The sequence below is a fragment of the Notolepis coatsorum genome, assembly GCF_963971535.1.
Source record: "Notolepis coatsorum genome assembly, chromosome: 14".
In the NCBI taxonomy this organism is placed as follows: Eukaryota; Metazoa; Chordata; class Actinopteri; order Aulopiformes; family Paralepididae; genus Notolepis; species Notolepis coatsorum.
The window spans coordinates 77301212-77327477 of NC_140178.1; the positions used below are offsets into that span (position 1 = coordinate 77301212).

The 26266-nt window shown below is 43.5% G+C and overlaps 1 protein-coding gene across 2 annotated transcripts in view; it reads left to right on the forward strand.

Annotated features, from left to right (window-relative positions):
* The window catches only part of septin9a (septin 9a), a 253116-nt gene that overhangs the window by 96431 nt on the left and 130419 nt on the right, over positions 1-26266 (forward strand). For both annotated transcript variants that reach the window (XM_084329865.1, XM_084329866.1), the window contains one exon: positions 9398-10177. In XM_084329865.1, coding sequence (XP_084185991.1) covers positions 9398-10177 — 780 coding nt within the window. The remainder of the gene's footprint in view (positions 1-9397; positions 10178-26266) is intronic.

A 26266-nucleotide genomic window follows, 5' to 3' on the forward strand; every position in this document is an offset into this window, starting at 1 on the left:
GCAGCTGGAGCAATCAAGCCCACTGACACACACTGTTTCAGTGCAATCAGACACCCCTGGGCTGCCGGCGATAATAATAATCACTTTATTGGGGCTGACAGAGCTACAGAACAACTGCGTCTGCATTTGATCTCGTCTTGTTGATGGTGTAAAATGAATTAGGTATATTGTTAGTAAGTTAGCCATGTAATAAGCGGGATAATGTATAGCCTATACTCGGTCATTGTCGCAAAATAATTGACCTTCACTGACTCTGCGAGGCGCCTCTGTGTTCTAAACTCTGTGTCGGTCAATTATTTTGCGACAATGACCTCGTAGCCCTACATTATCCCTTACTTAATGCATAGGTATAGCAACAACAATAGGTTCACTGTAGCATTTCCATGTTGTAATCAGGGGCCAGAGAACTGATTACCTGAGGCTCTGAGCAGCAAACCTGTAGAGTATCGCTCCATTTTGTGTTCAAATGGTGTAACTTTATACTGAATATCTATTTGAATGGACAATGATGGAGATTCATTCAAATAAGATACTTTGTTCATTCATCATTGACTGATTTGAAAAATTCCAGGATTCATGTTCCTGGCCTGCTGTCAGCCTGTGTGCCCAGGTTAATCTACCACTGCCTTGTAGTTGGCGAGATTAGCTCCGGATAGACACACAGAAACTTTGGTATATAATAATTGAATAATTGAAACACTGGTTCAACATTGGTGTCCCAATGAATCACAACAAATATCAGTCGGTTAGATGGTGGCGCTATAATCAAAGTCAAGATGTCAAACTAGACATAACTTGTAAGCAGGGGCGGACCTAGCACATTTGGCGCCCTAGGCGAGATTCACCACTTTTTTTTATGGCTTTTGCCTCTTCATAGTTCTCTAACGTTAGTCTTTCTTTCCTCAACGCTCAATTCTATAAACACTTGACCGATACCAATCAATGCACAGCACTCTAGCATGTTCTGACTGTGAACACCTAAAGCTGAGGCTCAGACCGACCGACCGTTTTAGATTTTTGGCTCATTTCCCCTTATGTTAGAATTTTTTTTTATGTAAAAATAATGGTTGCAGATATAGAGGGGGGCGCCAAAACTGCACAGAGGAAAAAAAATAAAATAATTTTTTTTTTTTTTTTTTTTTTTTTTTTGCGCCCCCCTCTGGGTGGCGCTCTAGGCGACCGCCTATATCGCCTGTAGGAAGGTCCGCCCCTGACTGTAAGTCTGATAGACTTTGTACACATTTCCAGCTATCTTTGGTCTACCACTTTGCCACTAGTTAACTGGATACAGATAATGGCTACAATGCTTTGTTGAAGCATGTATCAAGGCAAAGCAAGTAATGGTTAAGAACTAGATTAGTCACAGTATGAACACATGCTGCTAAATCATTATCATACATACACACACAGCTGACAGGGCTGCCTGTACGTTAATGCCAAGCAAGCAGTGCAAAAATGCTTCCGCATTCGTCACCGCACGCTAGTGCGGTAAAGCGCCCTTCTTTTCAGACAAATGCTACCGTGCGTGCACCGGCGGCGGCGTGCTCGCTCAGGTGCGTGCGTGCGCCGGCGTGCTCGCGCGAGGTGCCCGCGCATGCGCATGAGATCCCGCCTTGAGCGGAGCTCAATATATATAAGTCACCGCCCCTTATTCAGTATCTACCAATAGCTCAATTGGCAAGGACACATGGCTGTGGATCCTATGGCTTGTTTGCTGGCGAGTTCGAATCCCATCGAAAATATTTTTTAACGTGATTTTTTTTTAACGTGTATTATTTCGCCGGTTAAGGTTATTTCGCCGGTTAAGGTTAGGCATGGTTAAGGTTAAGGTTAAGGTTAGGCATTGTTTCGGAGTTGGTTAAGGTTAGAACGGTTAAGTTTAGGCGCTGTTAAGGAGCTGGTTAAGGTTAGAGTTTGTCAAAGAGAATGGCAATATAATTTCTATGGTTAAGGTTAGGCATGGTTTCGGAGTTGGTTAAGGTTAGAACGGTTAAGTTTAGGCGTTGTTAAGGAGCTGGTTAAGGTTAGAGTTTGTCAAAGAGAATGGCAATAGACAGCCTATTTCCGCGCGACCTGGGCGCTGGGCGGCGGAAAATGAAAGGCGCATTACTGCATGCCACTACGATAAATTTTTGCACTGCTTGCTTGGCATAAAGCTACACGCGACAGGGCTTCTGTCTCCAGTCTGTCTGTGAGGCCTCCAGTGTGCTGGGGCTTCTCTCACCACACACACACACACACACACACACACACACACACACACACACACACACACACACACACACACACACACACACACACACACACACACACACACACACACACACACACACACACACACACACACCATTTCTAGCCAAACAGATCATTATATCAACACAATCACATTGTAATGCAATCGATTGTAAATTGCAGTGATTTGCGTTTCATCAGCTGATGTGTGTTTACTCTCCTTTACTGTCTCTGTCTTTTATGGGAGTTGCTCACTAATCTAATGCAGGACCTCTTTAGAGGTCTTTATTCAGCATGCTACGAACTGGACATGCAATGGGAGCGGCACACACACACTGGGATAGATACACACACACACACACACACACACACACACACACATGCATTGTCTTTTTCTCAGTCGCCGATGCGATTGAGCTCTGCTCTTAACCCATCCCGTCGGCCTTCCCCCCAAGGGCAGCCGGGAGCAGACAGGGTGGCGGCGAGGGGCCGCACCCGGGGACCAATCCAAGTGCTCCTGCCCGTCTTCGTCAAGGACGCGACAGCGTCAGCGATCTGTTGGTTGTGCATGTTTTTCCATTGGGTTTCTCTTATCGGGGGGGGGGGGGACCCTTGCGAGCACGGGGAGAACATGCAAACTCCACACAGAAAGGCCCGGGAGATACCCTGGTCCCCAAGTGGGAATCGAACCCTGGACCTTCTTGCTGTGAGGCGACAGTGTTAACCACTACACCACCCTGCCGCACTGATAGAGACTATAGCAAATCATTGCAGCTCATCCCTGCTACAGATACTAAATGTAGTCCTTGTCTTTGTGACCGTGTCCATCGAGTTAGCCACATTATGACCTCATTGTGGACGATGTCCTCCCTGGACCCATTTCCTGTATTTAATGAACAGTCTATTATATTACCCACGTCTTCCTGTAATATATGTAAAATGATATAATGTATACTTTTATGGTCAGTTTTGCTCTAATGCTGTTATGCTACCGTCCATGGCAAGCTTGTTTTATAGGCTGGTTCTAGATCTCATTTAGAATAATTCTGTCATGAGGAGTCCAGGGTGGCCTGGTGGGCTGTGACACAAACCATGTACTTGTGACGGCATGAGTTTGAACAAGGTTCCTATCTTTTGTTTCATTGTGTCACACATTCTCTCCTGTCATATTTCATAATAGGTCCACGATGTCTTTCTGGGGACTTGTAGGGGGGGAGGGGCTTGGGACAAATGAACGAATGCACATACACACACATGTACAAACACATTCATGCACAAACACACGTGTTTCCAAGTACCTAAAAAACATTTAAAGTAGAGTGGACAGTCACCTCAGCTTGAAATTGTTGTGCTTTATTGAGACAGTAGGAAGGCTAAAAGGGAGACAGAGTAGAGGAGACACAGACAGAGAAGGATCTTTATTGAGACAGTATAGGAAGCCTGAGAGTGACAGAGTAGGGGAGACACAGGAGAGAAGGTTCTTTATTGAGACAGTAGGAGGCCTGAGAGGGAGACAGAGTAGGGAAGACACAGGAGAGAAGGTTCTTTATTGAGACAGTAGGAAGCCTGAGAGAGTGACAGTAGGGAAGACACAGGAGAGAAGGTTCTTTAATGAGACAGTAGGAAGGCTGAGACAGTAGGAAGGCTGAGAGGGAGACAGAGTAGGGGATACAGAGAGAGAAGATTCTTTGTTGAGACAGTAGGAGGGCTGAGAGGGAGACAGAATAGAGGAGACACATAAGAGAAGGTTCTTTATTGAGACAGTAGGAAGGCTGAGAGGGAGACAGAATAGAGGAGACACAGGAGAGAAGGTTCTTTATTGAGATAGTAGGACGGCTGAGAGGGAGACAGAGTAGAAATGACACAGGAGAGAAGGTTCTTTATTGAGACAGTAGGAGGCCTGAGAGGGTGACAAAGAGGGTGCTTTCTCACTCACCATTCGGGTCCGTTCCGGTTAGGGTGCGGGTCCGTTCCGGTTATGGTGCGAACTTCTCCCCTCCCTCTCCCCCCTCTAGTTTGTGTACACACTTCAGTCTTGGTTCACTCCGGGTTCTGATTACGGTTTGCGTTTTGAGCGTGTACGCTTGCCGTAGGCGATGATGTCACGCTCGAAAATGTAAACAGGAAGAGTGTTAACACTTTCTCTGCCACGCTTATGTACATCCTTATACCATCCTCTGCCAGCTCTATTTGTCTATGGAGAAGTTCCCCTTCTTTGCAGGGCTATAACTTTATTAATTGTATTGCTAAATTGACATTACTATGGCCCATTTGAACGTCAATTATCTATCGTTCAGGATGTAGGAATGTTATACTTTTTCATTCACATATTCATACTAAAATACGGTCTAAAGTATAAATATGTTTTTATCGTTTTCTGCAGCATTCTGCAGAACGTGATTTATAGCCCTAAATGCATTATAATGATGATCAAATACAGTTTGATAGCGATCGGCGCCGGATAAAAAATTTCAAATGGACGTGCTTCTAGAAGTTACTACTTATCATCTGATGTTGACCGGATGGGGGGGGGGGGTCGTTTATAATTCCGTGGCCAACGTTAGATGATTCATGTAGTGTGGGTGATCATTAGAGCAGTTTGTATCGAACACGGTAAACATAAACGCTGAAACTTACCCCAGTCTCCTCGGGCCGTTGGGCAATGAGCGTGGAGCAAAAAGATTCCTATTATGGGATGTTGAAATATGCGATCCATCTCCAGGTTGTATAATAGTATATACGTCCAAATCATGTTGTTTATCGAGTTATTGGTAACGGATCGCTATCCATTGTGTCGAGCTCGAGTCCCGGGACCTATAGCGAGTGGTCGGACCGAATTTGGACGAGCACCAGTTTCCGTTTTTTTGAAATATTGATCTCAATGACGTGTTACGGCGTCATTGGCAGAATTAGCATGGCGGGGAATGACGTGTTAAGGCGTCCTTGGCGATTAAAGTGTTAAAACGGCGGCGGAGACTGGATGCTGATATAAAATAAACAAATAACCAATAAACATGAAGTTATATTTGAACCTCTGTTGTCAAGCCTTGTCAATATAACCCACCCCCTTTTCTCACGAATGGATGGTGTTGTAGAGTCCGCTTTTGAGCATGTCCCAGGGCTAACGGCTGACGCTAGTTAGCTTGGCCTATTACTAGTCTAGTATAGCCACTGTAGCACTTATTTTTCAGCAAAGAACATGCAATAAACAAAACGGATACATTCACTGTGTGTTCTGCCTCTCATTTGTTGATTAAACAAAACTAACATCAACACAATTGAACACCAAAAGCGGAGTCTCATCGGCGCCGATTGTTAGCTTACATGCTAACGTGAATGGAATATGCCAGTATAACAGTATAGTATTGTGGCTAGCAGCTAACGTTAGCAGCTAACGCCAGCCAGCACCAAACTGATGATATCGGGAGCTATCAGTAGCTAGATAACATTAGAGACACCACTGGTCTAATAGAAATAAATGCATTCGAACAAGAAACCAATGTATAGACATAGCAATGGCAAACAAAATTGCCAGGCCTAATGTGAGCCAGGGAAGTGCTGTGCGTTGTAACGTGGCTTCATGTTTTCATCCACTGAGCTGTGAGGCTCCACATGCAGAGTAGGGAAGACACAGGAGAGAAGGTTCTTTATTGAGACAGTAGGAAGCCTGAGAGAGTGACAGTAGGGAAGACACAGGAGAGAAGGTTCTTTAATGAGACAGTAGGAAGGCTGAGACAGTAGGAAGGCTGAGAGGGAGACAGAGTAGGGGATACAGAGAGAGAAGATTATTTGTTGAGACAGTAGGAGGGCTGAGAGGGAGACAGAATAGAGGAGACACAGGAGAGAAGGTTCTTTATTGAGATAGTAGGAAGGCCTGAGAGGGTGACAGAGTAGAGGAGAAACAGGAGAGAAGGTTCTTTATTGAGACAGTAGGAAGGCTGAGAGGGAGACAGAGTAGAAGAGACACAGGAGAGAAGGTTCTTTATTGAGACAGTAGGAAGGCTGAGACAGTATGAAGGCTGAGAGGGAGACAGAGAAGAGGAGACACAGGAGAGAAGGTTCTTTATTGAGATCGTAGGAAGGCTGAGAGGGAGACAGAGTAGAAGAGACACAGGAGAGAAGGTTCTTTATTGAGACAATAGGGAGACAGAGTAGAAGAGACACAGGAGAGAAGGTTCTTTATTGAGACAATAGAAAGGCTGAGACAGTATGAAGGCTGAGAGGGAGACAACGTAGGGACACAGGAGAGAGGAATGAGCTGTACAGAGCCGATACAGGTCTCTCTCTCTCCCCAATAGACTACATGGTTGAGTTGTTATCGCTGTACAGACGTCAGCTCTCCTTATCACTACCATGGCTGTCGTCATATATTGGCCAAGAGGTCACATGAGGACAGTTTGCACTGGTTGGTTCTCCTCCAGGCTGGGTAGAGTAGTTTAGAATAGATCAGTGATAAGCATTGTGTTGTACATTGTTTAATTTAGGCTAACTGTTCTCTATTGCATTACACTACAAATCCTGGCTGATTGTGTGTTACTTTGTTTTTTTAAATGGATGATTCCCATTAAGCTAAACAGATCTGGCAGTAATCATCAGGGGACCACACAACTGCATCTACAGTTATCCAGGCGCTCAATCACCGTGTTCATCATTAGGGGCTTCCGGCAGTTCGTTTTGTACCAAATCCCCTCTTGACCTCTGGGAGGAAATTAAATTCTTGTTTGCACCCCACTTGGCCTTCATCGGCCTCCCTCACCTGGCATGCTACCAGCTCACTCCCGTCCAGGGAACACCGGGATACAAGCCCTTCCTTGTCTGGGAACCAAGGTGCCTGAGGACCTGGAGCGATGACAGACTCGGAATTCCGACCTGTTGATAACTGTTGCCCGAGAGCCAGAATCCCCCCCCCCCCCCCCTCCCGTTTGTGTGGAAGGTCAGGAGGAGTTCAGAGCAACTGAAGCCAACTCCACTTGACCAAGTGATTTTCCCCACCTGTAATGAACCTTAACAAAATGAGGAGGGGGAAGTCGATTTGTTGGGAATTGCAAGGTTTTGAAAGACACTGAGATATGTCAGCTGACATTGCAGGCACCCTTTCAGAGATCAAATATACAAACACGCACATACACAAATAAAATAGAAAAGATTTGTTAGCTTGTTTTCTATTGCAATGCCATGTTCCCTTCGGTTTCGGCTGTCAAACTATTTTATTTTTATTTTTTTTACTACAATGCCCTTAAAAGTTCATTCCACCAACGAATACTGTGAACCTTCATGCTTCTGCAGCACGTCACCAACAATTTGTTCTCCTTTGTTTTAACTCTTGCCAACATTGACACAATAACCTGCTGAAACGGACCAAGTCTGTGAGAATAGCGTGTTCCCCTCGAACTGGTGCCTGGCTCAAGGCCCTGTGAGTGGGCCGGATGCCTGCTCTGGCTGGGGTGTTTATTTGGGACAGGGGCCTGCCTGCTCTGAGGCCTGATGCCGCTTTGATCTGGCCCGTGTTGAGGTGGGCCAGGTGTCACTCCACCATTTGACATACAACTAGCCAGAGTAAAGGAGCCCATCTAACGGCAACTACAACATGAATCTACGAGTCAAAGTAAATAAGCCAGATCTAACAACAAGGAACAATGGGCCAGAGGGCAGGCTGGTGAAATGTCTGGGTATTCTAAATGGAGTGATATGGACTGAGCCGGCAACATTCCCTGGAATCTGATTGCTAGTCACAAAAAAGTAGCATGGTATTTACATAATTTCCTGGTCACTAAGATGATGGTTGGATTATACCATGTTATTATTTAAGTACAAAAGTGGTACCATAGCGATACAAAACTTTTACCATGGTACATTTATATAACCATGGTAAAACTGAAATTACAATCAAACTACCTCCTGGCATGATACCTTTTCGTAAGGGAGGGGTCTGCCGTCTGGAATGATCATGTTGGCAATATGGCATGGAAATGCAGTGTAACAAGCTTTTGAGGGAATGCATTTTGCAATTATTATTATTAATTCCTATGAAGCCATCCTGTGAGGGCATGTATCTATTATCTTATTTGATATTTTCTTATCTTTATTTCCCATGCTAAACCATTTCAATGCAAGTCTTTTTTGGTCATCGCGTCACGTGACCAATAAATGGCAGCACGCAGCCGGTAGAATGTGTTTGTTAACACACATGTCTGTTTGACTCTCTGGCCAAACTACAGTTGTGATTTTTCCCCTAACGTACAGCTTAACAGCTAGCTAGCTAATTTACTACTGAGGTTATGATAGTCTGTTTGACCATTATTTCCCATTAATAGCGCGGAGCTTCTACTTCAATCAATCTTCAACACTTCACACCTTCACCGAGTTGGTCTAGTATTAATTCAGAACGTGCTGGTAGGGCGGCTGGTACATACAGCATTTTCAGAGGCATTTTCACTGAAGGAGTTGGGGATTCATTTGAAACGAGTATGATATCACGCTATGCGAATCGTGTTAAATCGGGTAAGGTTGTCATTGCATCGCGTTTAGTCAATGTATGTCTTGAAAGTGGCGACGGGGAGAAGTGATGTCATGTCGGCTACTGCATGCCAGGCTATTAGAGCACCGTGCGTGTGGGGAAAGTGCTGTCACTGTGACAGAATGAATGAATGAATGAGAACTTTATTTAACAGATTGCAGAATGGGTACAATACAGTACGGCTCAATAGACACAATTGTTAACGGGATGCAGACCAGAGAAAGACGTTTGTCTTGTTTACATCAGGGTCCCCCATTTTCAATTCATAGTGAAGAACTCACTGAGATGACAAGCAACTAGCTATTACTGACAGTTGTTGCTATTAGTAGCTTGTGGCCTGCTCTATTGAAAACAGTAATGCACTTGTGACGTTATGTGAGAGAGACAGACGGAGAGAGAGTGATACTTGTGTTTACTTTTCGTCTCTAAACCGCAATAGTGGTAGGCAAGCAGCTGTTGGTGAAACAGGTGTTTATAATCATCAAGCTAGGTTTTTTTTTCATGATTGACAAACAAACCCTACGATTTTGCAGTGTTTATAAAGGTGCACCATATTGGGACATTAGGCATCTATTTATGTAATTCAAATAGTGAGAATATTGCTTTTCAACTGACCTTGACTGTCATGTTTCTTTTCTCTCTCTCCAGCGCTGAAGCGGTCATTTGAGGTGGAAGAGGCAGATTCATCCACACACCCCTCGCCCCTGTCTCGTCGGAGCACCAACCCCCTCCGCTCCTCCACCTCCTCCACATCCAGCCAGCGGAGCTACGACCTTGGGTCCCGCCACTCTGAATACTCCTCCTCCTCCTCCTCTTCCAGGACCTCCCCCTCCGAGTCTTCCAACCCACGCTCCCCTAAGACCAGCATGAGGCGCATGGAGCTGTCGGGGGGTCGCAATCCTGACCTGGCTTCTTCCCGTCGCACGGAGATCTCCATCGAGGTCTCCTCCAAGCAGATTGACAGCTCGACCAGCGCTGGCATCGCCCGCTTCGGCCTTAAGCGCCCGGAGGTGAACCTGGGTGGCCGGAGTGCCACCACAGACAGCTCCTCTGTCCCCATCTCCACCTCCGCACACAGACGGGCAGAGCTGAGTCTGTCGCGACCCCATGAGCCCCCCGCACCTCCCAGGAGGGTGGACTCCCAGCCGGCGACTGCCCCGGCCTCCAGGATCCCTGAGCCCCCCCAGAGGAGAGCAGAGCCTTCGTCCCCCTCCTCTTCCTCCAGTCTTAACCCAATGGAGGGGGCCTCCAGGAGGCCAGAGATGCCCGTCTTTAGACAGCCGGAGGGGCCAGCACCGGGGAGGGTGGTAGAAAACAACAGCCACCCCCCTCCACCACCCAGCACCCCGCTGCCCAGCCTGACGGAGCCCGGGATGGAGAGGATGCAGGCTTCAGTCACAGAGAACCAACCACCTAGACCCACGGAGAGTGAGTAGAACTGCTGTTTACTGTTTTACTTTACAAACCAACTTACGACTTACTTTTATCAATCAGAGCCCCTTTGTGAATTGTGTTTTATTTGCTGGAGTGAACTGTGCAAGGAGGCAATCTAGCATATTTTACAGGGAATCTACCTCACTTCCGTTGCTCATGAGCAATGGAAAAGCCCATGTGAAATGAATCTGACCTTATTGGCCCCTATTTGATATTTATTCCAGATTGCTGGTCTGTTTATTTGACCTAGCTTCTCAAGGCTGCCATAGAGCGAGCACATTGGTGTGTCAGTGAATGTAGGTCAGAAAGGTTGATGATGAGCTTCCCAGGACTGGTCCCAGACCAGCAGTGGAGAACAGCCTCAGTCACTTTGGCTGCGGCCAACTATTAGCTCACTGGACCCAGGCACACGGGACGAAATCACTGTGAAATCATATTACCAGAGATGGGGACCTACAGTGTACCATGTGCCCTGGACTGAAATAGCTGTGCGTATTCTCCTTTAAAGAAAAAAAAAGGAGGAGGTTGACTAAGGTACAAATTGTATAAAAAGTACGTAGTGTAGCCGGCCAAGTTCCTGGCCTTGTTCCTGGCCCGAGCTATTTCCAGGACACGAGTGGTCAAGCCACACTGGTCGAGGGTTGGACGCGGCCAATGAGAAGCGGTCCACTTAGGTTTTGGGCGAAGGCAAGGTAAACGACCCCTCCTCACCTGACCGACCGTATGCCACGAGTCGTCCTCTCAAACATGTGGTGGACGAGACTACCGGTAAAGCTCACACTGGCTACTTTCTCTTTAACCACATGTTTTCCTGGGATCTCGCGTTGTAAGTTTAGCCTTTTTATTGAAGCGTCACTTCCAGCAGTTCCCCTCTTTAGCTGTGGCAGCGAAGCCACATATGGAGAGCCATGAGTCATGGGGGTTGAAATTATACAGATGTGTCGGGTCATCCATTCCAGTGGAAGACTAAGAGGAGCTTCCGTCAGTTTGATGCTGCTTTCTTAATCTGGTCAGACCACAAGAGAGCTCTGCTTGACCAAGGACTGTTTCGATAATGAGGGTCATTAGAAATGTATTGAGCATAGGTGGGAGTTTTATGAATGCAGATTATGTCACTGTGTGTGTGTGTGTGTGTGTGGGGGGGGGGGGGGTCACAAGGTTTCAAAAGGTTCATAGGCTAGTTTCTGGTGTGAGTGTGACCTCTCAGCTGGTTAGTCAGCTATAGTAATTAGTTGTTAGGGTCTTGTTTGACTAAGACTTTTCGTAGTCACTTGTTTTTTATACCAAATGAGCTGATAGTCGTGACTCGTGAATCACCACTCGAAAATGATGAGCACATCTCTGGCACGCAAATATTCACTATGTGATTTGGCTCTAGATGGGCAGTCGATTTAAAGAGGTCCTTCAGCATTCAGCTCCAGGAGGACATAACTTGGCACTGTGCAATTTTATAGGTTTGTACCAATTTGTACTTACTGTCTTTTTACTATTATGTACCCTACAACTATGCTACTATTCTTATACTACTACCTATCATGCTAATATGTCTGTACTAACTCTCAAGCTTGATACTATTTTAAATTATATATAGCCTAGTTGATTAAGAATTTATTTAGTTGATGACAGTCCTGGTATGTGTGTGTGTGTGCATGTGACTTGGCTTCTGAATGCCTCGGTTCCCACATGTGGTGTGTGTGTGTGTGTGCATGTGACTTGGTTCCCCCATGTTGTTTGGTCGTTGTTTATCCCTTTCATAAAGGGTTATCCTTCCCCCAGGGTGCGTTTGTTTGTCTCTGCCAGCGCGGCGTCGCTATCCTTCGAGACGGCCTCGTTCATGCGCTGCTGCTCTCCAGCTGGTTGATTACTATCGAGGCGTGGGCAGCCGGGAGGTGGGACATTCCAGATCTGGAGCACATAAAGAAGCTCTGCGTAAAAATAGAAAAGCCTTGACTGTTCCAGCTTTCATGCCGCGCGCCACTGCCTCTCGTCTCTCTCTGGTCAGTCTCTCTCTGGTCAGTCTCTCTCTCCGCATCCAGAGCTCTGAGTACACACACAGTTATAATGGAGAGCACCGCTCCACACGCATCGTGCTGTTCACTTTAGCATGGAGTATGTCAAATATATCAACCTGCTACTACGCTACCTGATGCATACATGCACTCCCAATATGTGTCAAGTGTCATATATTTTTTCATGTATTTAAATGTTTTTATTGATTGCTCAGTTTTGCCATTGCCCCTTCACTATTTTATGGATGGTATTGCGTCCCTCGAGTTTGCTCAGAACAGGGTCAATTTGCATTTGCTATGATGCCCCTAGCTCTTGGAATGGACTTCCAACAGTCCTTAATTTAAAGCTTGAGATTCTCCCCTCTGTTGCAGAGTTTAAAACCTGCCTCCCCTTGTTGTCTTATTGTTATGATTTTATATGCCTTTTTTTAAATGTATTTATTTAGCTTATTTCTGTATGTACACTCGATATGACTGTAAATGAGGGAAACCTCAGTTGCCTCTCGAGTTTAAATAAAGGTTTGAAATTAAATGAACATTTGTACGGTATGGCTACTAAATTAAATCGGGGATATTAGTATAATATCCTCTCTCTCTCTCTCTCTCTCTCTCAAAACTGGGCGTGTGACCGATTGTTTACTTTGTTATAATTTCATTGCGGCTGCGTGCAGGGAAGGTTTTCTTTAAACATCTCACTCTCACTAGTGTAGCCTAACGTGTGTTTAGTCTGTACTTATAAGGTAGGAAGGGATGTGTGTTAAGGATCCAGAATGTGTCAACAAGAGGAGGCGAGAGAGAGAGGGAGGAGAGGATCAGGGCTCCTCTTCTGCCACATTTGGCTCAGATTACCAGCACACACCCCCACCACCACCTCCATGCTCAGCCCAGCTCAGCATGGAGGGAAGGGAGGGGAGGGCCTGCTAACTCAAAACAGCTCCCCAGAGAGAGGAAAACTGCTGGATATGGAGAGAGAAGAGGGGAGAGGTGGGAGAGAGTCAAAAGCAGCAGGGATGCATGCGCCGATACTGGTATGGGATGTTGAGTGGCTGATGCCAGGCTAAAACAAGGTGTCAGTGACATCATCAAGCAAAGACGCCTGATGTTCTGTATTTGCTATGTACAGGATAGAAGTATGTTAGATGATAAATGTTTTATTGCTTTATAATATTCGTAGTCACAACAAATAAGTCTATTAGGGCTGTCCATCGATACTTTAATCATAATCATGTTGAACTTGAAAAATTTGTCTGTAGGGTGCAGTCATAAAGAAAAAACTATTACGAGAAAGTAATAATAAGTAATTATTGGTCACAGAAGTCTTCAATAAGGTTGAATGATGATCCATTTTGTGAATACGTTAGTTCTCTGATGAAACAATATCTTTGTTGGCAGACGCCAGACGCCTCCTTCGGACAATCTCTGTACTGCTACCAAGCACAATTAGCAAGCAAGCATAGCATAGCTCGACCTGTGTAACGTTACTTGAGGGCGACCGTGCCTTTGCACTTGCGGCACCAAAGCCTTGACAACCCTTTCGTCATCGTTTTATGCGGTTTGACAGTTTAGATGATGGCGCAAAGGTTTATCGTTTCTAGGAATTCCACCCTGGAAGGTAGTCTCACTTTTTTGCGGTTTCACCCCGTAAAAACGCCGTTTCCGTATAAATGAAAGGCACATACGAAAAAATATTTTTGCGGATTCACCTGCTAGCGTTTCCGTCTAAACAGGGCCTAAGACGGACAGGAACACTTGGCCCTGGGTGCGGCCCACGCCACTGCCCTTGTCTGCTCCCGGCTGCCCTTGGAAAAAGTGGAGAGACATTTCATCGGTGACTCAGTGCATGCGTGTGTGTTCCTGTGTGTCGCCCATCTTGCATGTTTGTGTGTTAATCTGCATGATAATTATAAAAAAAAATTGAGATTAAAAATAAAATCTCTTTCACATGAAGCAAGACAAAATACACAATACAGTAATAATAAACAGGACTTCACAAGACAATAATAGTAATAATAACAATGACGATAGAAATAACAAAAATAATAAATACAGAACATAAAAATCTAATTATATTAGACCCCCCAGGATCAGCCCCGCTTCAACGCTAGATCATGGCCTTTACTTCCTTGGCCGCTGAGGCCCACAGTTCAATGCTGGACTGCCCAACCCCTATCACCCGGACAGTAGAGATCTCCATATAAATCACAAGAGATGGAGACCAATTGATTATAGTGAGTTTCTCAGGTTGCTTCCACCTCATGGCTATCAGTTTCTTGGCTGCTGTAACGCCTGCCAGTATGATAATTTTTTGCTGTATGGAGGCCGCTAATAGTGATATATCATTTACGAGTAGTGTTGCTGCCGTAAGTGGAATTGTCTGGTTACATATGTTTGAAAGTTTAGTTGTTATATATTTCCAAAAACGATCTAATCTGCATGATAATTAAAGACTTCTTCTTCTTACTGGCATGGCCTGCTCTTGGGTGTGATAGAGTGGAGCTTCAGACCTGCAAACATTATCTCTAGCTTAGCTTGGTGGATGGAAGCACAGACAAATAGACACACGCACAAGTGCAGCAAAATTAGGTTACTGACATTGTTAGAAGCCCATATAAATAATTAACAACGGTTCCCTTTTGGTAACATTATTGCTAGCTTTCGGAATCATGTTAACATAAGCCCACTTAATTGATTATCAGGCTAACTAGCAACCATTATAACTATCAAATCAATCACTTACGGTAGCAGATTCAGATTTTGAAGAGGCTCATGTACTTAGGTTGTGCAAACAAGAGATAAATACAGCAACATTGTGGTTCCATGAAATATATATAAGTATACTTTTAACTTTGAGAAGCCTGGAAGAAGAATCAATGAAGATTTCTAGAAAAGCCAGCATGTCTCCGCCGGGCTGCATCCATACTCCTATTACTCCACGCACCTACAGTATGTGCTCCCACTCTCTCTCCGTCATCTATGGATAGTGTGCTAACGTTACTATGGATAGTGTGCTAATGTTACCATGAAAAGCCTGCTTAGTGTCATCTAAAGCCCTTTTTGGACATGCAAAGAGAATAGGGTGCGGGCATTGCCTGGAGTTGCCTTTTGAACACATAGCATGCAGTTCTCTGTGTCAGACTTGTTTGGACATATGAAAATACTGCGCTTGGTTTAGGCTAAGTAGAGCGAGGGCGTGACGCAGAAAGCCTCGATTCGTGTTTGTGCATTTCCAAATTGTGCCTTTGCTAGCATTCATAGACTATTGATATGAAAGAAATATTCTGTTCAGTGAGTGGAAAGACATGCTGCAGAGTGGAGGAGGTCATGTAATTATTACAAATGGTAACTGACTGCTTTGACTGACGATACATATTAAGCATCGAGTATATTGTTGTAAATTATTATTATAATTCCCCCCCCCCCTCCTTTTACAGAATTTTCTCCCATCCCACTGTTAGTCGTTATGCCAATTCCCAACCCCCTTCCTGGTTGTTGCACACCCCCCCCTACTGTTGGTCCGGGAGGTCGGAGACTGTCACATGTTTTCCTCCGACACATGTGCAGCCAGCCGGCAGCCAGCCTGGCAGCGCAGATTCTCACCGGGAGAGTGTAACGTGTCACCGGGAGAGGTCGCTGTGCAGGCGCCCCGACCGAACTGTAGAGGTCGCTGTCTACAACGCCCAGGACCCACCCACGGCTTCCCTCCCCCTAACTCAGCCAAACGAGTTAGTATAGCGATCAGCCCAAGCCAAGGCAATGCTGACTCTCCGGGAGTCGAGACCATTGTTGTACATTGTTATTGCTGCTGCCATGCTCTTTAACACTTTCTGCGCCATCCACGTGTATATATACGTGTTTGCTCGCTAACCGTTCATATTCACTGTATACGTTTTTGGATCGGTTTTGCTTTTTTCGATTTTAATATTCTATTCAATGTCACGGACCTGTATATTGCCGTTAAAAGGCATACTGGGACCCCGAGGGTGCAGTACCGGCCAGATCCTGCTAGGTGGCAGTATCGAGAGTGCAGTAAACCCTGTTCCAGACCGTGCGTTACATTTAAACCCCACCGGGCGGAGATTTTTAGTCCAGGGAAGCCTAGAGGTTCACATTGAAACGTGTCCAGGACGCGTGTAGCCTTTTTACAACGCATCCGCGTTTCCGGCGCTCTGATTGGCCAGGTCGTGTGTTTGCCTATTTCCGCGTCGAACAGCCTGCAAACTACCTGGCGTTCTATCGCCATGCTCTAAGACAAACTCTAACCTTAACCAACTTCGAAGAGTGCCTAAGCTTAACCAGTGTAGAAACTTGCCGTCCCACGATTGGCGCTCATGTCACATGACCTGGCCAATCAGAGCGCAAAAAAACGGGAACCCGGAAACGCGGATGCGTTGTAAAAAGGCGTCAAGCGTCCAGGACACTCGATGCATGTGTTGTGCCGGATTATGTCGTGGACCAGATGGAGACCAATACTGGAAATCGCGATCAAACAATTGGAATATTATTTTTGGAATACCCCCGATCAAAGGTAAGGACTATCTGACGTCAATTCCAGATTGATCGTACAATCTTTTCATATCGATCCAGCCAGGGTTATAAATTAAAAAAAAAATTCAGGGCTTTTTTTGCCCCCCTTAATTGATTTTCTGGGTCTTTTTTTGTATTTCGGAGGCACATAATTTGTATGATAATTAACATAAAGATTATAAAACATTGTTGACACTTTTTTTTACAGTCTTCGTCCCTATGTTTGATAACGTAATGTTAATGTCTCCATATATAGGGCTCTACGCTAACCTTTTTCCCAAGGAGCACATGTGCTCCTAAATAAAATGTTAACACTTTAATCGCCAATGACGCCTTAACACGTAATTCCCCGCCATGCTAATTCTGCCAATGATGCCGTAACACGTCATTGAGATCAATATTTAAAAAAATCTGTGATCGCAATCATATTTCTCCCGCGGAGACTTGAGATCTACTGTTGATCCCCTCTCAACTCTCCAACGGTTCAAGAGCGCCATCTGGTGGCCGATCGCCCAAACCGGAAACGGAAACTGGTGCTCATCCAAATTTGGTCCGACCACTCGCTATAGGTCCCGGGACTTGAGCTCGACACAATGGATAGCGATCTGTTACCAATAACTCGATAAACAACATGATTTGGACGTATATACTATTATACAACCTGGAGATGGATCGCATATTTCAACATCCCATAATAGGAATCTTTTTGCTCCACGCTCATCGCCCAACGGCCCGAGGAGACTGGGGTAAGTTTCAGCGTTTATGTTTACCGTGTTCGATACAAACTGCTCTAATGATCATATCACCCACACTACATGAATCATCTAACGTTGGCCACGGAATTATAAACGACCCCCCCCCCCCCCTTCCCCCCCCCCCATCCGGTCAACATCAGATGATAAGTAGTAACTTCTAGAAGCACGTCCATTTGACATTTTTTATCCGGCGCCGATCGCTATCAAACTGTATTTGATCATCAATATAATGCATTTAGGGCTATAAATCACGTTCTGCAGAATGCTGCAGAAAACGATAAAAACATATTTATACTTTAGACCGTATTTTAGTATGAATATGTGAATGAAAAAGTATAACGTTCCTACATCCTGAACGATAGATAATTGACGTTGAATGGGCCATAGTAATGTCAATTTAGCAATACAATTAAAAAAGTTATAGCCCTGCAAAGAAGGGGAACTTCTCCATAGACAAATAGAGCTGGCAGAGGATGGTATAAGGATGTACATAAGCGTGGCAGAGAAAGTGTTAATAAATAAAATCTAAATAAAAATTTAGGAGCACACAAAGAAATTTAGGAGCACAGTGAAAATTGTTCAAGTAACACAGTTTATTAACAAACTATTTATTACATGCATATTATACTGTGCGTGTGCACACTATGAATTGAAAATGGGGGACCCTGATGTAAACGAGACTAAAGTCTTTCTCTGGTCTGCATTCCCTTAACAATTGTGTGTATTGAGCCGTACTGTATTGTACCCATTCTGCAATCTGTTAAATAAAGTTTTCATTCATTCAAGGGCGAGAGATGTAGAGAGGGAGAGAGAGCGAGACACACACACACGCATAGTAGAGCCATATGAAACATTTGATTTTTTCCCAAATTCCGTTTTTTCCATTTTAATATTTCAGAATTCTGTATTTAGCCTTTTACGCCCATTTTACCATCAGAAATAGTGTCTAATAAGTGGGAATGAATAAATGTCCACAATTTAATAAGATATAACAGTCCATTTAATGTTTTTAAGTGCTGCAACTCAGAAATACAGTTCAATTTTACACAATATTTTTCAAATAATATTGAGACAAAATAAAAATACACATTTCAAGTGATCACAATGTCAGTAGCCTAGCTATATATATTTTTTTGACCAAATGTTTTTTATTATAATAACCAATATATTCTATTGTGATGGAATATAGTAATGCATAATTTATGCACCTTTAGTTTATTTCATTTATAAAGGACAGTGTAGGCCTACTGACAATAATTTGCAAATACTGTAGATGGGTGCACCAGATTTAGCAAGAAGCTATAATTTCCATCTATAGTCCTATGCAGGCACGTGCACACATAGAGGCCAAGGGGTGCTTGAGCACCTGCCTTTTTGAGCCTCATCAAAAAAGTGCCCTTTTTGAAAAAAAAAGAAAAAGATTATTATTATTTTCTTTTCACCGTTACGCATAGACTACCCTTACAACTGAAAAATGTCAGGATAGAATCAAAATATTAGGTAAAGAGAGAGAGAGATGCCCCATATTCCATTGCAGTTTGCCTCAGCGTGCCTCTCCGCGGACCTATATATTTTATGCATAGCGTGGGTGGTGATGTGGCGCATACAGTTGAATGCTGGTATTACACTCATTGAGGGACACGAAGAAGTCAAGTCCGATGGGATTTGGGAATCTCAAATACAAATCGGGATTGGAATAAAAAATGCATTTATATTAAACAATACAGAATATACAGCACTTCTTGGGGTCTGTAGGGTAAGCACTTATTCCCTCCCCCCTGAACATTTATGGAGATGTATGGGCCTTTTAAGTCAGTGATAAAAGTGTCTTTCAAGGATAAGTGAGCTCCTGCACTGATTATTATAGTTCAATATTCAATATTTGATCACCAAAACCCCCCAAAAAGCTTAAAAAGGGGGGCCCCCCGCCCGAAAAGGGCCCTTAAAAATCTGGCTTGCTCGGTTAAAACACACACGTGCCCTTTTCAGCCTTTGAGCACCTGCCCCTCTAAAGTCCTGTGCATGTCCCTGGTCCTATGTACTGTAACGTTACATAGCTATTTAAATCACAATAGTGTCCTGTGATTAGCCTCGCCCTCTAGCTGTATCTATTGTGATCACCAGAGATCATCGTTAGAGAGTTGGTGTGTTTTGGGAAGCACAGTCCTTGTTCCTGACATGGCTTTTGAAGTGATATTCGCACGTGTTTTTGCGGGTCCAGTCCACGGGGTATGTTGACAGAATTTGTAAAACACCTTATCGACTGAAGCATAAAAGTCATTAGGATACTGCTCTGCTCTGAATTTAGGGCTTAGTGGGGAATTTCTAACGACGTTAACGTTAACGACGCACCGAAGCAGCTAGACGCTTGGACATTTCTCCGTGTTGTGTGTAACACGCAGCGGTCCCCGCCTCCCTCCCTCCTTGCAACAAACGTTCCACCCAAAAACGGAATTTCAGTCCAGTTTCTGAACTATTAACAGCAGAGCTGTTTTGTAATCTCGTCTCGCACACTGCGAGTAAAGGATTTTTCCGGTTCGCACACACACATATTATTAGGGGCAAATACGAGGGAAATGCTCGCACTGTAGAGAATATATATAATTATATATATAATTAGTAAACTGTCTGGGGCTTTTCTTGCCCCCCTTAACTGATTTTCGAGGGCATTTGGTAAATTTTCAAGGGCATTTTGCCCCAAGCCCCCTTTAATTTCGAACCCTGGATCCAGCTGATGTGGTGTTCAATACGAATGCCGTTACTGGCCATCAAAGCATAAAAAAACTACCCCCCCCCCTTTCATGCATTCATGATGAAACATAATACCTATTATTATATACATTTGATTTGGAAATAGTAGCGTGTCCACTGTCCAGGCAAGAAACGCTTTTCACGAATGATCCCGGATCACTCCTAAACTATACAATAGTCACCACGGGATAACGCACGAACGTATACATGACATTTTTTTCTCTTTTTTGCATGTTCGACGGAAGAAAGTCACTGTCAAATGACCATAGTATTGTCTCCATAGCTATAATATAGAATATAGATATACTGTAGCTCTACAAATAAGGTGACGCACCCCTATCTTTAAAGCGTGGCCTTGAGTCAAGATGCATTCTAAAAATAGATTTCCTAATTTAGAAAGTTGGCTCCTAATTTTTTTTACATGCCATAGTGGCTGAGTAGCCTCCTTAATTTACCGGCCAAAGGGGAAATCTACACACCATTGGTGCATGGTGGGCGTTCATTTTGTTCCCTGCGTAATGTGATTAATTGTGTAAATATTTCTTAACGCATTATGGTTTTCAAATGCATACAAAAAATATGTTAATAGTGACAGCCCTAGTCTCTATTTTTTTTAGTAAAAGCTATCAATCCTCTCTATCATTTAATCATATATTTTGATATTTAACTTTCATTCCCAAACAAAATATTCTAAAAGGAACAAAGAAATCCAAACGATTCCCAGCCCTACTGAAAAGTATTGTTACAAAAGTTTTTCATTTAGAAAAACATGTTTTAATTTGGGGGGGAAAAGTAAGCGTCAAGCCTTGTTTAGGCTATAGCTTTGTTATGTCTTTACACGTTTGTAAACATTGGAGAAGACTTGCCTGTGTTATGAGTTATGATGGATGGGTTAAGAAGGTACCAAAAAAGCACCTGCATCGGATAAAATGGGCTTTCTCAAAGCTTCAAAGTACAGCATAGTTGATGACCGCCAGGTTTGCACTTGTTAATGTCACAATGACCAATTGGGAATTGCGTTAACTCACAAAAAGTTATAAATTTAATTGTATATATATTGCATATTACAATTGAGCTGGGAGTTCAGTCTTAACTGTTTTCTCTCTGTACATCCAGCCAGTGTTGTAGTACTCGAATCCAGGACTTGGACTCGAGTCCGAATCCTGGACTGATTTTCAGGACTCGTGACTCGACTTGGACTTGAGCACTGATGACTTGGACTCAAGCATTGACTGCATTCGGACTTGGAAGGTGCAGACGAGGACTTGTTAATTGATAAATAGTTATTTATAAAAAAAACTAAAAAACAAATGGGCCCTAATCATTTGGCATAAGATGTTGATGGCTAGTGCATTTGTTTGGCTATTGTCACAACGTAAATAAACTCCCTTTGAAATGATGATGACCGCTGTGTCATTTATGTTTAACATAGACCTTTTTTTATTTGTACGTCAGCTTGTTGACTCATTGATGCCAGAGTGGAGTGGACTCGACCTTGATGACTTGAACTGTGACTCGCACTAGGGTAATGGGGACTCGACTCTGGCTCTTCTTTGGTGATTCAGACTTGGACTGGAACACTGGGGACTCGAGACTCTACTCGGACTCGACTACAACACTGCATCCCACAGCACTGGGCAGCAACCGTTAATACTTGTGCACTGCAGCCACACACAAGGCTGCCTGCAGGCAGCAGAATGAACACAAGGGGGAGCACTCACTTTTTTTTCTTAGATCGGCCACGTCGGTGCGGTCAAAATGCCAGATATCTGCTCGATTAGTCTGCCAAGCACTCTTCTGGTTTGGGGCTTTTTAAATGTAGCACTCAAAGTTAGTATCGCCGGTGGAAAGAGTGGGACGGGTGCAATGCATCCCTAGGAATGAGAGACGGCAACAACGAGAGGTTAGGAAAGAGCAGAGGAGGGCATAAGGAAGTGAAGATGGAGAAAGGCTATTGAGAGAGAGGAGGAGGGGGGGTGATAAACGATAGTGTAGAGGAAATGGAGCGAGGGGGAGAGGGAGGGTGGGAGGGAGAGAGGGGTTTCTATCCCTAACGTCTGGTTTTCCTGTAAGCACCGTTGGAGTCGTGGAGGAGGGAGTGAAAACACAAGAAAGTCAACTTTGACCTTGTGTGTCAGCCGGGAGGAAAAACTCAGCTGTCACTCTGCCTCTCTGCTTTGACTACAGACCCTCATCTCCAATATGGTGTGTGTTTGGTTGCCGCGAGCGAGGCCACGCTGTGACGACACGTACAGATATCTTTTATCTCCCAGTCTTTATTTTATTTCCATTGAGATCATGGGGGCAGCGTGTTGATGTGTCCTTGAGCAAGACACTTAACCCCTAATTGCTCCCGATGAGCAGGTTGGCACCTTGCATGGTTGCCTCCGCCGTTGGTGTGTGAATGTGAGTTAATGGGTAAAATGTGAGTAACATTGTAACGCACTTTGGATAAAAGCGCTATATAAAAAAGCAGCCATTTCATTTACCATCATATATTTGTAGGCTTTTTTTTTTTACTGTCTCCTTACATCAAATGGAATCACATCACATGGAATCTCTCAAAACATTTTCCGTCTGGAGAGAGCAGGTCATTTTAGGCCATAAGTCATACTTGGACATATTTATTTTTGTGTGTGTTTAACTTTCCTTTATTGTTCACCTCTGTTAACCCTGATCTTCAGGCCTTGTGGGACAATGCCCTGCTGTGTGTTTGGCCTATTATCTTTGTGTCCTAGGGACGGAATGACCTCTTGTCATGCCCCCTTTCTTTTACTAATAACTAATTACTATTCAAATCGATAGTCACTGGGAACTATTCTATTACTAATCCAATCCCCTCCCCCCCACACGTTCACGTGAGCTGGCTGCTGTCATTGCTAACAGCTAAGGCTAGTAGACCAGGCTAGCGTAAAGCATTCATTCTGAATGTTACATCACTGAGGCTTGAAATGTGTGAGCTTAGTGAAAGAACATGGCAAACTAACAAAACGTTGCTACCAAGTTCAAGTTCAAGTTCTTTAATAGTTGTCATACAGAAGTACAGAATACTTTCATACAAAATGCTTCTTACTGTTACGCTCCAGAGACTGTGCTAGACAAGATAGTATCAAATAACATAATATAGCATGTAATTTAGAAGAAGAAAAAGAAAGAAGAAAAATGAGGTCACAGTGTTCGGTATAGACATATGTACAATGTTCTGAGTTACCATATAATATACAATATACCATGTAACATCTCCATTCTGTCTTTCTTCATATTTCTTAGCTGTTAACACATTCAGCGCCAGGGATTAGTCTGGTCCTTGTGGCTAACGTGCCACGTTTTCATAACATATTTTCACTGTGCGTCACTATGTTTGGAGAGCTATATTCTATATTATGGCTATGGAGACAATATACTATAGTCATTTGAATGAATGAATGAATGAAAACTTTATTTAACAGATTGCAGAATGGGTACAATACAGTACGGCTCAATACATACAATTGTTAAGGGGATGCAGACCTGAGAAAGACGTTTGTCTTGTTTCCATCAGGGTCCCCCATTTTCAATTCATATAGACATATATGACATACATGACATACAGATAGTCAGTACTGCTACATCTATACATTTATGACATACCAGATTTGCAAATACAGTACTGTTTGTGATACAGAAGGAGTCAAGAAAAGGGAGTATATACATTTGACGTAGAAACTGTACATTTGACAGTGACTTTCTTCCGTCGAACATGCAAAAAAGAGAAAATGTCATGCATACGTTCGCACGCTATCCGGTGGTGAATATAAGTATAGTTTAGGAGTGATCCGGGATCATTCCTGAAACGCTGAGTATTCTACTATAAGCGTTGGCGTTTCTTGCCTGGACACGCAACTATTTCCAAATCAAATGTATATAATGGGTATTATGTTTCTTCCGTTTTAATATTTCAGAATTCTGTATTTTGCTTTGTACGCTCATTTTACCATCAGAAATAGTGTCTAATAAGTGGGAATGAATAAATGTCCAATTTAATAAGATATAACAGTCCATTTAATATGGCTGTCTTAAATACTTCGAAGCTTCGAAGCTTCGTTCGATGGGCATGGGATTCTAATATGAAAATAAAATTCGATTATTTAAAAAAAGATTATATATATTTTTGCAAAATCAACTCTGCCTCTCTTTGTTAACTACAACAACAATGCTGTTTGTTATTTAAGATGAGGTCGGACTCGGCACTGACAGATTTGTGTTCATTGTGCTGCTTTTATAAAGCCTCAAATGACGGCTTACAATATTTCATGAAAGCAAAGTGTTTTGTTTGTCTAAGATTTAAAAAGGTTTAAACTTTACAGCACTGACAAAGTTGAACAAAGTGCTGTACAAGTCCCACAACATAAAAAAAAAAAAGTAAAAAAAAAGAAAACGTTTAATTCAATTCAATTCCGCGATTCCGTGATCGCGGATTCCATATGGCTCTAACAGAGATTCAAAGATAACTTCACATTTATTGGCAATTAGTTTCTTTATATCGCTTCCTCCAGGTTCCAAGTAACTGTTGACAAAATGCCATGGTGTGGTCAACTGCGGCACATTAGAATGCTCAAATGCACTCTCTCTCTCTCTATCTCTCTCTCTCTACGTTCAATGATTTAAAGTGGCCAAACGTTACAATATAAATACTAACTGGATAGTTGATGATAAACATTTAATTTCATTATCTGAAATATTATAAAATCATTAAGTCTGCTATAAGCCATTATCCTTTGTGTGCGATTATTATTGTCTCACAGTAGTGTGTATATATAAAGTGTGTGTTTTTAGCTAAAGTGGATAGAAAACACTAATGTGCAAAAGTCTTAGGCACCCAAGAGTTTTTATATAAATTGTCTTACAGTAAGTAGATTCTTTTATTTTTAATAAAGAAAATTAAAAGTATTAGTGTGTCAGTAGACTACTCTTAGTAAATTTTTAGATACTTAAGTATCTTTTAAAGCATCATGGTTTAATGCAAACATATGTTGCAGGGACTATTATCATCATCATCATATTGGCGTGACTGTATGCATCAAAGGGTTAAATCAAGCATCCTTTAGAGGCCATATGGGCGACACTGCCATTTGGCAGGATGCACTTTGCACTTTGGCGATCTCAAAATCCTTTCCTATGGCAACACCGAGGTCAGTGGATGAGTAATTAATAAAAATATCAAATAAAAGAAAAAACTACCAAAACCCGAGATCTCTCGGGTCTGGCGTCCAACGCATGGTGAGTTAACACGACTTGTCTCGGGTTTGGCACCGAATGTGTTAACAGACTTCTATGCTTCTATGGTACCTGGCTAGCTAGCAAGCTGTACCCGGCATGCCGTTCAGCGGTGTAACCTGATCTGATCTCAAACCTACCGAAGTCGGCCCATGTCACCCCACTTCTTAGGGACCTGCACTGGCTCCCCATTGCTGCACGAATCCGCTTCAAGGCCCTCGACCTGGCATACCGTACGGCAAAGGGAACCGCTCCCGCCTACCTCCGGTCAATGGTCTCTAACTACACACCCTCAAGACCCCTACGCTCTGCATCTTCTGGCCGTCTCAGACCCACTCTTATCCGAGCTCCGGGAGGGTCATCAAGGAGAACCTGCCTTTTCTCAGTCCTTGCCCCACAATGGTGGAATAAACTACCCACCCCAGTTAGGACAGCCGAAACCCGTCCAGTCTTTCGCCGTTGACTAAAGACTCACTTCTTCAACCATTATCTGAAATAAAATTTAAAAAAAAATCTAACCCTAACTAACTTGTCCTAGTTACCTACACTGTAGCACTCAACACTTTGATGAACATTGTTACTCAGCTGATAGATTTGTGCCCTTCCTGATGACTTGTCATACAGAACTTGTAAGTCGCTTTGGATAAAAGCGTCAGCTAAATGACTAAATGTAAATGTAATAGGGTCCCCTCTCAATACACTACACAGTACTGTGTAGGTGCCAGTAAAGAATTGGGAAAATATATTTTTGAGACCAAGCGATATTCGCATAAACAAATTTTTTTCTT